Below are 15,642 nucleotides of genomic sequence, written 5' to 3'. Positions count from 1 at the left end.
ACAGGAAGCTCTGTGTCTAACGTGAAAGGCTCCTTCTGATACTGCGGTCTCGCGTCTGCATGTCAAAAATGTTTTGAATGTGGGGTTTTTGATCGCAGAGTTATTTTTCTTTCTGTCTGCTGTGGTGTTTTTCACTATGTCTTCTTGAGGGACCTGGATCTGGGAATATTTTTGGATGCTCCCTACATGATTTCACAGGTTGATGTGCCAACAAATCCCATAGAAATAAGGCAAACAGAGTTTTTAAACAAGAAACCTTTAAAATCTAAATATAATATATAATATTAATTTATATGATATTTATGTTTATATATAAATATTAAGCCAAGAAGGTAACTGACTTTTTGATCTTTGCAGAATTTTTCAGCAATTACTTGGTCCTTTATTTTCTCAGATGATTGATAAAAAAAATAAAATAACACATGCATTGGGTTCCAACAGACAGCATCAAACACCAGTGTGATCTCAAGGAGAACAAATAATAGATGTGTTTTTCGATTCAACAACACTACAGAGTGCATCACTATTTGTCTGTCAATGCGTGCTTTCCACCTGAATAAGCCAATCAAAAATAAAACAAACATCTCAGCACTGACATCATCATCATCCAACTCACGTGTCAATCCCCTTTTTTTTATTATAGCGAGCTGAACAGTTGGATTATAAGATCATGAATGTGGGTTAGCTCCATGGACGTCAATCTGCAAACGGGTGTAAGTAATGTTAGACATTGTTTGTATTTGAGATTTGTGGACCCTTCTTTACAGTCATCCTGCTGACCAAGCAAATGTAACAGCCACCAACTGTATAAACCAACACAGGCAACAAACAATCAGCTGAATATCCTTTATTGAGTTATTGCGCCTGAGTTACGGTGAGCTTACTTTAGTCTAGTGGTGTTCAAATTTAATTTAAGATTCACATTAGAGACATCATGGGTTGAATTTGAAATTGTTGACACAAAACAGTTTGAAAATTTGTAAAATAAAAATGGAAAAAAAACCCATCCACCTGCACACTGAATTTTAGTTTTGGGGGTTACAGTAAAAATATCTATCTATTTCTCAGGGGCGAGTCCAAGCATGTTTTTTTTTAAATCTAATGTGTAAATGGAAGCCTGCTAATTCAGGGCAATTAGAAAAAAACAGGTAGTTGAGGAATCGAAATAAAACTTCTTCGGAGGATGTCCTTTATGACAAACAACACAATTCTGATTTACAATCTTACAATTAACTTACTCTTACTCACTATATTGTATAATCATAATTATGATTTACTAAGTCAAGGTTATTATAGCCTGGTTGATACTTGATTTCTAAAGGGTAAATCTACACTAAAGTTTAAAAAAGAGGAAAAACATACCTGTACTGGACTATTTGGGATGGAGGACATGCAGTAAATCTCGAAGACAGGTGAAGTCACAGTGACTCTGCTATGATGCAGCATCAAAGCTTTACAATGAGTGGAAAAAGCATGCAGTCACCACTAGTAGGCAGAGAAAACCAGAACATTTGACTTGATGTACTACTATTCCTTCCTATTATTAGCTGATATATTCTCTGGCACAAACAAACTCTCTGATAACCTTAAATCGGCCAATAATATTGGCCATGACATACATTTCTCGGTTTCTAGATACTACATTACCATTTTGACTTCCTACTCTGTCATTTTTGTGAGATTGTTTTTCCATCAATTCATTTTTTTTATTATTTCTCTGGCAGGAATGGGCTCCCAACTTCCAGTATTTTTATAATGACTATAAAAATATAAATCCTTATTTCTCTTGGTACAAAAAAAGTTGGGTTTTCCTCAACACTGAATCAATGTGTCACAGGATTTAGATGTGATACCTGGAAGCATATACCTTTTTACCTGATTGACCTGCTTGGCTCACAGTCAGTGCAAGGCGTTGCTGTGGACTAGAGACTGTCTGTAACTTCTGCGTGTTGTTTCAGTCGCAAGGCATTGACATGTTTTCATACTTATGTGCTGTAGCAGATTTGAGTGAACAAACAATCGCTAGGTGTCAGACTATAACAGGACAGCTACGGTGTCTTCCGTGTCGATGCAACTGATGATCCCTCCACTGTGTTTCTATGGGGAACTACGACAGCTGCCACGAGTTGTCGTTAGCCAATGAACCGCCGCCGTTTCGATGAGAAGTTTTTTTCCCCCGGAATCTGGTCTGTCAGACAGACAGGCGCACGCTGTTCTTAGGCTGTATAACGCACACAGAGATGTCAACACATCAGAAGCGTTGTGTTTAAGTGCTATCTTATAGCAGATGGCCGGAGCTGGGGACAGGATTGGACACATTACCTTTTATTCCCAGTTATTAAAGTGGAGTTTGAGCCTGAGAACTGTACTTAGGGCAAAACTTAACCATATTTCAATGCAGTGAAGTCATTGGCTCCCAGTAATGGCGGGGCTTTGTAAAGGCTGGTAGCTGAAGCCGCGATACGTCCAATGTTTATCGCTGTTTTCATGAGACATTGAACACGATCGAATGCATTAAATGACATCGAGAACATTAATGGACAAGCAAAGACGCATATCGTTAAAAAAAAGCTGAAGTGAAAACGTGGTTAACTGCGTGACTTCATAGCTTCTCCGTTGGTACTCATTTAGCAGCGCTAGCTAAACCGAAGCGCGCTGCCTTGTCGTTTACATCCAGCTCAGGCTCCAGAGCGGAATCAAGATGAGTTCTTCACGGGAGATAAAACGTAAGCATTGTTTTTAATAGTCACCCGTGTGTGGAAGTGGACACGCGTTTTACTTGACTGTTGTCAGTGAAATGTTTCATGTGTGGTCACTCTGCAGAGCTGCAGAAAGCAAAGAGCAAAGCCCAGAACAGTAGCAACTTACGAGAGGAGGCAAGCATCTGCAACCAGCTAGGAGAGCTGCTGTCCAGAAATGGTAAGTTGTTTATATGATATCTAGGATCAGGGTTGATTGTGCCAGTTCCATTAATAACATCTTGTGGCTGTTTACAATGTTACGTTTATTGACCGGAGAAATGTGCAAGTTATAGACATTTGTGTAAATAGGACATTTGTTATAACACTAGATGAAGGTGACGCAAGTAGACATGAATTCTTACATGGAGAGCTGGCTTGTGTGTTATATATTAACATCATTTTGTATGGCACATGTATGTATTGTGAGTTTTTAATTGTTTTGAATCAGTGACTCCATACATCATCTCTGCATGAACTGGACATGGTCTGGTACTTCTTCTTCTTTTGTGAGGTCAATGGAAGGTAGCATCATTGATGTTGCTTTTTCTGTCTGTTTATGGATTTAACTCTGGGTAGAGTTACTACAGTTGTTTGCTTATTCACTCCAGTTGTCTGCCTTCCCCACTACCTCCTCACTCTATCATATTTTTTACACCAGTCTTTAATGATACTAATCTCTACAAGTCTGCAATCATGTCCTCTGTCTCGGTGGTATATTTTGTACATGTTAGATCGACGTCCTCCTTCTGTCCCTTGGCATTCATCACAATAACATGTCTAATGTTTTACAGTGATGTAAAGTGGAGTTTTGATTACTGTATTCTACTCTCAATCTATTTATTCATATTCTTTACTGTTTCCTTCTCTACTTTCCATCCTATCAACTCCATTTTGGACTTGATGTGAATTCGTAACGTTTGTTGTGTAACCCAAGTCCTTTTTTTGACTGCTTGTTTAGTCAGTTTGTTCTGTCTGATCCCCCTGTATCTCAGGTAACTATGAGGCTGCTATTAGGGAGCACCAGCAGGAGTTGGCGCTCTCTGAGGTGCTGAATGACGTGATTGGACGAGCTGTGGCCAATCGTAAGATAGGAGAGTGCTTTGCAGAGATGGGAAACATTGTGGCGGCTTTGAAAGTGAGTAGATTGGTTGGCTTTATAATGCCTGGAAAAATTACTTGTGTGGCCATTAAACCAGATTCTTCAAAGCTGTACTTTACCGCAGTACTATAGTGATGCAGATTTTCGGGACAACAACAACATTGTAGTCCCACAAGCAATATTTTCCGAAGCACATAAGGGCTTGTATATATTTGTCTTCTCCAGCACCAGCAGTATCACCTGGACTTGGCTCGCTCTGTTCGAGATCACGCGGAGGAACAAAGGGCGCTGGCTACTATTGGTCGAACCTACCTCTTCCGTTATGAATCGGACCAGTCAAGGAAGAGTTTAGAGCAAGCAGAGGATGCCTTCAGGAAGAGCCTGGCCATTGTGGATGATCGTCTAGAAGGTGTGTTCTGTTTGGTTACAGACTCGTGTGTATCCTCTGGAATTTGTGGAGAATATAGTTAAGCAGTTTTTGATTATTTGTTCGTCTTAACCTTTTGTTTTTTCTTAATTTTCCTTAACTCTAGGGACAGTGCCAGGGCGAGAGATTAGTGAGATGAAGGCTCGCCTGTTCCTCAATCTTGGTCTAGTCTGCGATCATCTGGGGGAGCCCAAACGCTGCAGCGAGTTCATTCGCCGAAGTGTCTTCATCGCTGAGTATGAAATTCCTAAACTGTACTATACTACTATGTCCTAGTGTAAAATCTCAGGCAGGAAGACGGCAAAATGTCAGGAGCCTTCCATTTTCTTGCTGTTAATCGTTCTGTCTTCCTCCATTTCCTTCCTACTGTAAAGGAAGAGCCAGCTGCTGGAGGATCTCTACCGTGCAAACTTTAACCTGGGCAACATCTACTTTCGTAACGGCCACCAGTCTAATGCTGTGCGCTGCCTGGAACAAGCTAAAGAGTGTGCTAGGAAGATTAAAGACAAGTTCAGTGAGAGCGAGTGCTTTCACTGCATCGGCAAGGTACGAACTCACCCAACCCTCCCATTTGTCTGTCACGGTGATTCTACAGTTTTTGACGAGTGAGTGAGTGTGTGTGTCTGTGTCCTCATGATGTTTTTCTACAGGTGCAGCTGTCTCTTGGTGATTTTGTAGCAGCTAGACGATCTCTGAAGAAAGCTCTCGTGCTGGGTTCCCAGCAGCCCCTGGACAGGCAGGCAGTGAAGAAAGTTTTCAAATATGGTGACAGAGCGAGTTTCGATTCACCCCAACCTTGTTGAATTAATGTTTTAATGTTTTTTTCTTTTCAAGATGCTTGAGTTAATGGCAGGATTTGTTTTTCCTCTTCCATAGCTGACCGGGGCTGTAAATTAGAGGAAGAGCTGGGGGAGGATCAAGGCAAAAGACTTGGTTCCCATCAGGCCGTGGAGCTCGCAGAGCAGCTGGGAGACCTCTACTGTAAAATCGGCTGCTACAGCAAAGCTCTGGATGCCTATCAAGCTCAAGTGAGAAACATTAAAAGATCTACATGGACAATACTCATATCCCAGCCGTTTTAACTTTTAGCACCCGATATCCACTGCATTTTAACTTTTCTCATATGTCTCTCTTTTAGCAACTGTATAGTAGATTGCAAGAGCATTGAATTATATAAACCTGTGTTGTCATTCTGGTGCAGCTTAAGGGCGCTGAGGCACTGGGGAAGGCTGCCCGGGAGCTGGCTGTCATTCATGTGTCCCTGGCTGCGACGTACACAGATCTAAGGCAGCACAGCAAGGCAGTGGAGCACTACAGACAGGAGCTGGCTTTACGACAGGGCAGCTCCTCAGAGGTATACACGACCGCATCTTCACTAGGGCTGTAAAAATTAATTTAAATATTATTGAAATCGCAATATGGCCACGTGCATTATCCAAATCGCAGGAGCTGCAATTTGTGTCACAACATACCATAAGTGAAGCGTGGTGGTGTTACAGAGAGGCCCTGGCTTACAAATCACATTCTCCACACGGAAGGGAACATCCCTTCTGTGTGGAGAATGTGATTTGTTGTTTGGTACAAGCTCCACCAAAAATCACATCATCATTTTTATTTATATATATACTGTATATATATATATATATATATATATATATAATATAATATATATATATATTATATATTATATTATTTATTTTTTTTTTGGTTTTTTTTTTGTTTCTTTTTTTTTTTTTTTTTTTTTTTTTGCAGTGACAGTGAAATGCAAAAATTACCATTCCCACTATGATCCTCACTCATATCGCAATATCTCTCTGTCCTTATCACAATATGATTTTTTTTTTTTTTGTGCATATTGTTCAGCGCAACTTCCACCTTCACCCAACATTACTCTGTTTTTAAATGTCTGCAGTGTCATGTTAAATGTGTATTGGGTGTTGTGCAATGATCTCTACCAGCATTAGTACTACTAACAACAGACCTAATTTAACACCATAATTATACTAACAGAACAAACAACTGCTTCAATACACTGAAAAATCTAAGTTGGAATCAATTTATTGTGCTTACATTTTGTAGTAGACTGTCAATTGATGTGTGTGTATTTTTTTGAGCGTCTTTTTTATGCTTGTCCTCATTTATAGGCTTTGCTACATCCATATATTTTGGCTTTAAAACAACTAGAGTATAAAATATCGCAATAAATTTCTATAAAATATACCGTATATTCTTCTTTACATGGAAAATCAGCAGTTTATCAAGTCCACGATTATTTGGCTTGTAGTTTTAATTTAGAAAACAAATCACAATATATGACAATAATAGAAAATACTGTAATTGATAAATCATTCATTCAGGCAGTCGGTGTCCATACTTGTGAATCTAACTTGTCACCTGAATCTGTCTCTATCAGGAATGCAGCACTTGGCTGAACATCGCAACAGCTCAGGAGGAGAGCAGCTGTGTCTCCCAGGATATAGATAGCAGCTACAGTACGGCTTTACGCTGCGCCCAGACGTCTGGGCAGGCCAGACTACAGGTGAGGTGGAAGCAGCAGCTGGAAGTTATGAAAAAAAATGGAAATTAATTGGTTATTGGTTAAGATCTAAAAAAAAAAATAAAAATTGTCAAATTAAATTAACAGGCTGACTGAGTAATATTCCTAGCACTTTTCTTATTTAGCTGAATCCACATAGGCATACTATAAATTTGAAGACTTAGAATGAATAAACTTGGAGGGAGACTTTTTGAAGTTTGGAGATTTTCCTTCCTTTCTCTTCCCACAGAAACGTGTGTTGAGGCTCTGGTTGGCTTCCCGGAGACGGAGCGGCTCACCAGATGCTGAGGACACTGAGGCGATGCTGCGGGAGCTGTGTGCTGCAGAGGGCTGGAGTCCAGATGGGAGTGATGGCGAGGAGGATGAAGAGGAGGAGATGGACAACAGCGAACCTCTGGATGACAGTGATGTCGTCCTCTCAGATTCAGGTGGGCTACGTGCTGTCCACTATCCAACTCTTTGAGTTGACCTGTGACATTTTTGGATTAAATTAGTTATCTAATGTTCCACTCTCCATATGGTCTCTAGATGATGATTTGGAGGGTTATGACAAGATGGTGTCAGGAAGGAGGAAGGCGGGAAGGGTGAGTCATTTATCAGTTGTTACTTTGCACAGGTAATCACCTCACCTTTAAACTCCACATCTTACATCCTTACCCTCTGACCTTCTTATGTCTCGTGCTGCTCCTTTATTCTGTCTCCTCACTTTAGTGGAACAAGAGGAATGAGAAGGGTGAGACGTCTCTGCACAGAGCATGTATAGATGGAAACCTGAAGCAGGTCCAGTATCTGGTAGAACAGGTGAGGAAAAACAAGATTTATCATTTTTGTTTTTAAAATAACCCTTTTTTTCATCAGAAATGTTACCCAAAAATGCAAAATGGAGAGCAAAACAAAATGAAAGTCAGACAGATGAGAGTAAAATCCTCAGTAAACAGTAACAAATTTCTTCAACTTGAGCTTCTTGTCTGAGCTTGTTAAATATTTACTATACAAAGAAAACAAACTTCACCTCAGAGACGGTCTCTGCTCAGCTTTGAATAATTTATAAGGATAAAAGAATAAAAAACAAGGTCTACATACAGAAACTGTAACAATACGGATTGTTTGATTATTAATGTTTTCCTGCTCCTGTCTGTATGTCAGGGTCACCCTGTGAACCCCAGAGACTACTGTGGTTGGACTCCCCTGCATGAGGCCTGCAACCACGGTCACTATGGTAACCAATTTAGGATTACCTGTATTGAACCTTGTTTGAAAGTTGTTTTCATGGTTATAAAGAAATAAACACTCTCTTCCATCCTCTTGTCGTTCTTTCTTTTTCTCATGCAGACGTTGTCGCTGTGCTGCTGGAGCGCGGCGCTAACATCAATGACCCCGGCGGCCCCTTATGTGAAAAAGTGACTCCTCTTCATGATGCCCTCGCTTGTGGCAATTTAAAGGTTGCAAGGCTCCTGGTGGAAAGAGGGGCTTCTGTCACGCTACGCAACTCCAAGGTGTGTGTGTGTGTGTGTGTGTGTGTGTGTGTGTGTGTGTGTGTTGATGGATTTGTAGCAGCTGGTAAATTTCAAAAGATTCTTTAATAGAAAATGATGTTGCAGGAAACCCATTCACTTGTAATTCTAAGTTCCATCTTGATTTAAATGTAATCTGCTCCATGGTTTTTATCTATTTATTCAATATTATTTCTTCCCTATTGTGGATGCATGGACATTCCACATTTCAAATTGTGCATAATTATACTGCATATCATCCTTACACAAAATTTCTGTTGGTTTTCTGCCAAGTAGCAGTTTCTGTAATGATTTTTCCAAGGATGTAATTTCAAAAAAAAGTTCTTGCACACCATAAAGTCTTAGTGACAGGTGCGTAGGATCAAAAACTCCTGACTTGAAAAGAAAAATAAAAAAAAATACCACAGACTTTTCATCACCTGAACTCACTTTATTAAGACCCTCAGACCTTCATCAGGCAAAATTCATACAGTAATGTTTTTTTTCCCCAGAATGTCTTTTTAATATTGAACAAAACCAACAAAACAGATAGGTGAAGCTTGGTTTTCATCACATCCTCGCCAACGTTTTTGATGCATAATATCTCCAGAAACTGGATGCAGTAATTGTACATGTTGCTTTACATTCTTCCTAATTTTTTCTTAACTCACACCAGGAAGTTTACCAAAAATTGGGTCTGTTTTTATTAGTGACCAGTACTGGTAAGATAGAAAACACCCCACCTCCCCAGAGGATAAAATCATGTCCCACTTTGCACTTATGTGTGTTTCTATTTCATGTTTTCACTCTCCTCCGTCAGGGTGACACGGCCGCGGACACCCTACGTCAGTGGCAGAGGACGTACAGCAGAGAGCTGGACCGGGACACCAAACAGGAGTGTATCATTACAGAGAGACTGCTGAGGAAAGCACTCGCAGGGGGAGGTGAGCCTTTCACGTGCTCTTGCCATGTTAGCCTCAGTTTGCTTTTTAAATATCCTTTCAAGCACTTGTTTTTCCTCCACTTATCTCTGTCTACCACAGTGCCCGCTGCTCCGGCCCCAGCCAAGCCTTTCGATGCCCTGCAGGACAGCCAGCTGTTTGATGCCGAGAACTCGGAGCCGCTGTCGCCCTCTGGAGGGGGCGGTTCCGCCAGCCAAGACTGGCCTCGAAACAACAGGAACTCTGAGGTGAAGGCAGCACCTGCCAGCCCCAAACGGTGGCAGAGCAATGGTTCGACACAGCGGCACAGAGCCAGAGGAACAGAGGCTGCTGTCCTGTATGGGGTAATGTCTGATGAATGCTTTCTTTGCGGGTTAAAATACTACACAACGTCTTCCTGCACCCGCTTTGGATTTACTGAGATTATACAAACTGGATTCTTTAGATCTACTCTTGCAGTATATGATTTTTATGTATATGTATCCCTTAGAAGAACAGCAGCTGCTCGGACGACAGCGACTCTGACTGCCCCATCAGTCCTCTCCGTCCCGTCCGCCCGAGACACAGTTTCCCAGCAGCCCCGAGTCAAAAGGAAGTTCCACCAAACAAAGAAACCAGCTCGATCCCTACCTCGGGTCGAGAAAGTATCAGGGAGACCCCCGCGCCGTTTGTCTTTGCACGAGAGGAGTACCACAGTGCCATTCGAGGGTTGGGCAGCGCCAAATCTCTTCTCCAGGGTCCGTCGCAACCCCAGTTCTCCAGCACACCCGCTGTATCATCCAGCAATAAATCAGCTCTGGTTCCTGAGGAGGAGTATCTGGCTGATGACTGGCTGGAGGATGATTTGGGGGAAATCCAGCCGAAGAAGAAGAGGAGGCTTCGAGTAGAGCAGGACGGGATGACGGGAGAGGATTCGGCCTCGTTTTCAGCCGCCAGGAGTCAAAACAGGCACTTAAACACTGACACGAGCTGCAGAGGTAACGACATCTTCAGTTTTTATTTCATTTTTATTTTGCTCCACGTTTTCGGTGCTTCTTTTACCTTCATTATGCTCTTCTTCTTCTTTTAGGTTCTGCAGTTCCCTCCTCCTCCAGCAGGACGCTCTCTCTGAAAAATGGCTCTCTGAGGCCTCACCAGGTCAAAATGACTCAGATGCCCGGCATGGTGAGGTTGGGCAGGCGAGAGGTGAACAGGCCGCACAGCCCCACCGTTACAGATGATGACGACACGACACCTGAGACGCCTCCACGACCTCCACAAATACGCATGCAGGTATCCTTCCAATTAGTCTGACGAGTTTTAGAAAAACATGTTCCAAGAAATCCAAGTCAAAACAAGAGACAGAGTTTTCATATTACTTATTCAGGACAGCGTTGACCCCAGCGAGATGGTTATCAGTGTTTCAGTATGACAGGGGCCATAACTGTAACATCATTCTTCAGTTAGATAGTGATAAATGTGGCTGTAAGTGAGAGAGAGAGAGAGTGAGGGCTGAAAGTGGAGCCATTTTAAGATACCGCTGTTGCTTGAATATGACTTCATCAGGGACCTCAATGGATTTTGTGTGTTTTTAAAAATCACACTGTAAGTTCGCAAGTGTAACACTTCACACTTTGTTGATTAATTATAACTAGCTAAAACTATTGCAGTATAATACAAAAGCCCTGCTGTAAATCCAACCTTCATGAAGGTTAAAATGTTCACTTTGTATTGAAGCTGTTTCAAACAGGTGTTAATTCAACTTCATGGCCTTTTTGGAAGCTGCAGTTTTAGGTGTGGGCAACATTGACCGTTGAAAGTTATTTAATTCACAATAGCAGTTTCTAAACGTACATAAGTATGTGTACTTAATTTTGTGATACAGTAATCATATCTTTTGTTTGTTGTTGTTTGTTTTTCAATTTGTATATTTCAGCCTCCAGCTCACACATTGGCTGCTCCCATGCCCACATCACTGCCACCACCAATCAGAATGAGGGTCAGAGTTCAGGAAGATGTTTTCCTCATCCCAGTTCCACAAAGGTTGATTTTTATTTTTTCAAAGAGTAACTACACGTCATTATTTGTTATTTCCCTCAAAAATATTCTGTCAAATTATGACATTTGTAGTTTTAAGAGACTGACAGCAGCAGAATTTAGATTTTTTTTTTATTTTATTTTGGGATTTAAAATTTAACTTTGGTTAAATACAGGTGTTTTTGCATGTCTTTAACACCCATATCCACTCCACTGTGTTGTAGTGAGGCAGACTCCTGCACTGTATCGTGGCTGTGTGAGCAGGCCGCTCAGCGTTACTACCAGAAATGTGGCCTCCTGCCTCGTCTCTCGCTGCAGAAAGAAGGTGCTCTCCTCTCCCCACAGGACCTGCTGCTGGCTGTCCTGCACACTAATGAAGAAGTGAGTGCAGTTTGAGGGCAGACATGAAGAAAAAGTGTGTTGCATAAAGGCTGTTTTTAAGGTTTCTTTTAGGACAGAATTGTAATCGTGCTATGTTGCAGGTTTTGGCTGAAGTGTGCTCCTGGGATCTCCCTCCTCTCCCTGAGCGTTACAAAAAGGCCTGTCACAGCCTGGCAGTGGGTGAGCAGCACACACAAATGCACTCGCACACAGACAAACGCATTTCAATAATACTTTATGAAGCGAGCTGTCTCTTTGTCTCCCTGCAGATGAGAGCAAGCGTGTCACCAGGCTGTGTGAGGTGCAAGATGGGAGCTCGTCTGTGTCGGTGTGTGGCCTCAGTTTGGCCCCCGCTTCCCTCAACCCTCTGCTCCGTGCCTTAAAACTTCAGGCCAGCCTCACTGAGCTGCGTATTTCCGGCAACCGTCTCCACGACAACCTTCTCCCTGAGCTGGTGGCCACAACCATCACCATGCCTCGGCTTCGGCTGCTGGACATTTCTGCCAATCACATTACAGGGGAAGGACTGGAGAAGGCAGCAAATGCTTTAACGGGACAGAGCCAGCCGTTTCCGGTAAAGACCTCAGCTTGGCGAGTCTGTTTTTATTTCACCTGCTGTCATCAGTGTTTCATGTAGCTTGGGTAAAAATTTGTTCCCACGTCCGATACTCTTTAGATCAACATTAAAGTTGACACTCTAGTAAATTTAAATTACAGTGGAAATCGCTAATAGTAATCACAACATTTGTATATTTATTACATGATTATGAAGTAATGAAACTGATAGCTTGGCTATTTACTGATTTAAAGGTCATATAAGATGGATAAAATAACGTAAACGTGGCCCTCTCCTGTTCCAAGCCTAGTGTGAATGGTCGGTGTGAAATACACTCGACTCATGTAACGTACCTCCTGCTGCGAGAGAGCGGGGGCGATACTTACCCACTGCAGAAGTCCTGCAATGCGAACAGGACAGGAGCGTTAGGGCAAAATGACTCAATGAAACATGGCAATGTGTGGAGGGGAAGATCTCACAAGTGCGTGCAGCAGGCACACGTACGCACACACACACGTTCACGCTCACACACAGTTGGGGAAGCAGACATGGTCAGTCGTTACACGCTGTGGCAGAGCAAAAACCTCGTACAAATAAGTTAGAAAATAGCCTGTTTATAAAAAATAAAAAATTTCAATGTCATGTTTGAAAGACACAAAGTGAGCACTGTGAGCAGACTACTTGATTACTATAAGCAAATGATTTAAACAGCATTTGTATATGAATGATTCTGTCCCTTTTGAGCCATATAAGCAGTTGATCACTGTAACTGTGATCATTATAAGCAGTTTTATATAATAGTATATTTAAAGGGTAAATAAATCCTAAATGACGATGTTTTCACTCTTTGTCATGCTGCTGGTTTCTGGTTTATGTGCAGCGATTTGGCCTCTGACACTTCTGCCACCACCAGGACAACAAAGTGAATCTCAAAGCAATGAAAAATCAAATTAACTAAACTTAACAGCAACTGGGACCCAAATGAACCAAAAGTTTTCAGAAATGCATATTTTCAATGTGCCACAAACAAAATTCAAGTCACCTTTTTATGTTGTTGTGCGTCATCTGCAATAGGAAATGGATATCTCAAAAGATAAAAGATAAAACTGAACTAAACTTTAAAACAGATAAAACTAAAACTATCTGTGAGACAGATGAAAAACAGGAGGGTAAGAAAATGTTTTTTGTTGTGTTTCATTTGGTTGATGAGTGTGGCAGTGTTACAAATCGTTAGATTTGTCATTACTCATACGGCTGTGGGTACATCGTTTATTTGCTTCTCAGGGATTCACACAGTGTTTTTTTTTTTTTTTTAATGAAACTTTCTACCATCATAGTTTTTTCAGTTTACTTCGAACGCGGTGTAAGTGTGACAGTTTCACTTGCACCTCAGTTAGTGGTATTATTTACTGAAATCTCATTGGTCACAGGGGGGGGGGGGCCTGTGTTATCAGTAGAGGTGTCAGAAACCTCAGTGTCAAAAACAGTCATCTCAAACATCATGCACATTTGGCAATGACGCACATTTAATATAAATTATTTTGTGTCGTTTTCCCTCTCGTAGTGCCTGGAGGAGCTTGACATCAGTATGAACCCCCTGGGTGACGGTGTGTCAGAGTCCCTGTCCTGTCTGCTGTCCTGTTGCCCTCTGTTAGCCAAGCTGTCGCTGCAGGCCTGTGGCCTCACTGCTCGATTCCTACAGCAGCATCGACTGCTGCTAGCTAGCGCTCTGACAGGTAACGGCCCGAAATGTAGAGGGGGATGGATGGAGTGTGTTGTATAATGGGATGCATAAAGTTGTGTTCGCTTTGATTTCGAACTTTGGAGTTTGCAGTAAGTGTCTCACCAGCTAACATCTAATCCCTCTGTTATCGATAAAGCTAACAAGCCAAATATTTTTAAGATTCAATTACATTTATTTACGCTTTATATGTTTTTGGAGCGGCGTTAAAATGAGTAAATTACAATCCTTTGATCTTGAAGGCACTGGCCACCTGAAATCAGTGTGTCTATCCCACAATGCACTGGGCTCCACTGGCTTTGAGCTGGTGTTGAAGACTCTGCCTCTCCACTCCCTCACACACCTGGACCTGTCGGCCGTCCGCAAGGGTCCTGCTGATTTCCCGGCACTGGAACTCCTCACCAAAGCTGTGTCACAGGTACACACACATGAATCATATAGTGAAATATACAAATCTATAGTCTATAGTGCATTGATTGATTGAGGGGTTTATGTGGAACTATAGCTGCTGTACAGGACAAACAAATGAAGGCATTTATCTTCTATCATAGGAGGACTGTTCTCTGACCCACCTGAGTCTGGCAGCGAACGGGTTGACGGACAGCAGTGTAGCCACCTTGGCCAGGTGCGTGTGTTGGAGCATTTTCCAACTTGCATGGCTCATAATTATGATCCCAATTATGATTTGTTTGGTTTGATCTTTTGCTGCTGCCTGGCTCTGAGTCTTTTTTCTAATTCCCTTCCAGGTTCCTGCCTTCATGTCCATCTCTGCTGAGTTTAAACTTGTCAGGAAACCCATCTGTCACCTCAGCAGGACTTCACAGCATCCTGAACTCTCTTAGAGAGGCCTCTCGACCTTTGACCCTTCTAAACCTTCAAGGTATGTACTGTATGTGTGTATGTGTCTACTTGGGAAGAATTTGAAACCTTCATGTCTGTCCTATCTGCACCATAACTCAAAACCTCCACAGGGTGCCTTTAATGGGGGCTTGTTATAGAATATATAACATAAGGTTGGGCGAAAATATGCAGAGGCCAGGTTTGGATACTAAATCTTTTTTGCATAGACTTTAAGTATAGACTCTGAATTTCAGTTTGTTGCTTCTCCCTCAGGTTGTCAGGTGTCGGGCCCCTGGGACAGTGCAGGTCTGGATGGTCTGACAGAGCTGGTCAAGGATCTCCGTCTTTGCTCTCAGGGACTCAACAAGCTGGACAGGCAGGTTTTAAAGCAGAGCTGGGACAATGCTCGGTCACGTGGACACTTCATTGACCGAAACACCAAGTGCCTGCTCTCCGCTGCAGCCTCCTCATAAGGAGGTAAAAATGAAATGTGCTTTGTGACAGATCTTTATCTCAGACACTGAATTTTTAACCATGTGAAATTAGAAGCCAACTTGTATTATTATTGTATTTCTCTGGTTGTGTTCAGTCATCAGTGACAGCTTGAGGCTTCCACACTTACACCAACGTTCAAAAGGACTGAACTAAGAAAATAAGCAGTTACACACCAATCCATGGACACTGTGAATAGCTTCATGTATTTCAACAATTTTAATTATTGTATGATTTGTTCAAAAAAAGAAAAACAATTAAAGTGACTCATGATGCTTTTGCTTTCAATGGTCCATTTCTTTTTCTTTTTTTTTAAGTTATATTTTTGCCTTTATTTTTGATAGTACATTGAGATAGA

The 15,642-nt window shown here is 41.8% G+C and overlaps 1 protein-coding gene across 1 annotated transcript; it reads left to right on the top strand.

Annotated features, from left to right (window-relative positions):
• The first annotated feature begins 2,436 nt into the window (after window positions 1-2,436).
• tonsl (tonsoku like, DNA repair protein) lies at window positions 2,437-15,559 on the top strand. The gene is made up of 28 exons (XM_022750584.1): window positions 2,437-2,726; window positions 2,824-2,919; window positions 3,734-3,876; window positions 4,066-4,249; window positions 4,374-4,503; window positions 4,642-4,813; window positions 4,918-5,032; window positions 5,144-5,295; window positions 5,469-5,621; window positions 6,681-6,806; window positions 7,054-7,252; window positions 7,353-7,408; window positions 7,536-7,625; window positions 7,971-8,043; window positions 8,157-8,320; window positions 9,138-9,261; window positions 9,361-9,602; window positions 9,749-10,235; window positions 10,328-10,530; window positions 11,174-11,280; window positions 11,499-11,655; window positions 11,757-11,835; window positions 11,925-12,229; window positions 13,776-13,947; window positions 14,195-14,370; window positions 14,504-14,577; window positions 14,699-14,832; window positions 15,066-15,559. Exons 1-28 carry the CDS (start codon window positions 2,702-2,704, stop codon window positions 15,263-15,265), a joined length of 4,338 nt encoding a protein of 1,445 aa, XP_022606305.1. The 5' UTR covers window positions 2,437-2,701; the 3' UTR covers window positions 15,266-15,559.
• The last annotated feature ends 83 nt before the right edge of the window (window positions 15,560-15,642 follow it).

Source organism: Seriola dumerili, unplaced genomic scaffold (assembly GCF_002260705.1).
Source record: "Seriola dumerili isolate Sdu_G_001 unplaced genomic scaffold, Sdu_1.0 BDQW01000149.1, whole genome shotgun sequence".
Lineage (NCBI taxonomy): Eukaryota > Metazoa > Chordata > Actinopteri > Carangiformes > Carangidae > Seriola > Seriola dumerili.
This window is presented reverse-complemented; position numbering and strand designations above follow the sequence as displayed.

Excerpts from the sequence above, each read along its gene's own strand:
- tonsl (XM_022750584.1), top strand. The coding sequence starts at position 2,702 with ATGAGTTCTTCACGGGAGATAAAAC. Across the intron at positions 2,920-3,733 it reads AGAGCTGCTGTCCAGAAATG|GTAACTATGAGGCTGCTATT; the intron begins GTAAGTTGTTTA and ends CCTGTATCTCAG. Across the intron at positions 9,262-9,360 it reads GAAAGCACTCGCAGGGGGAG|TGCCCGCTGCTCCGGCCCCA; the intron begins GTGAGCCTTTCA and ends TGTCTACCACAG.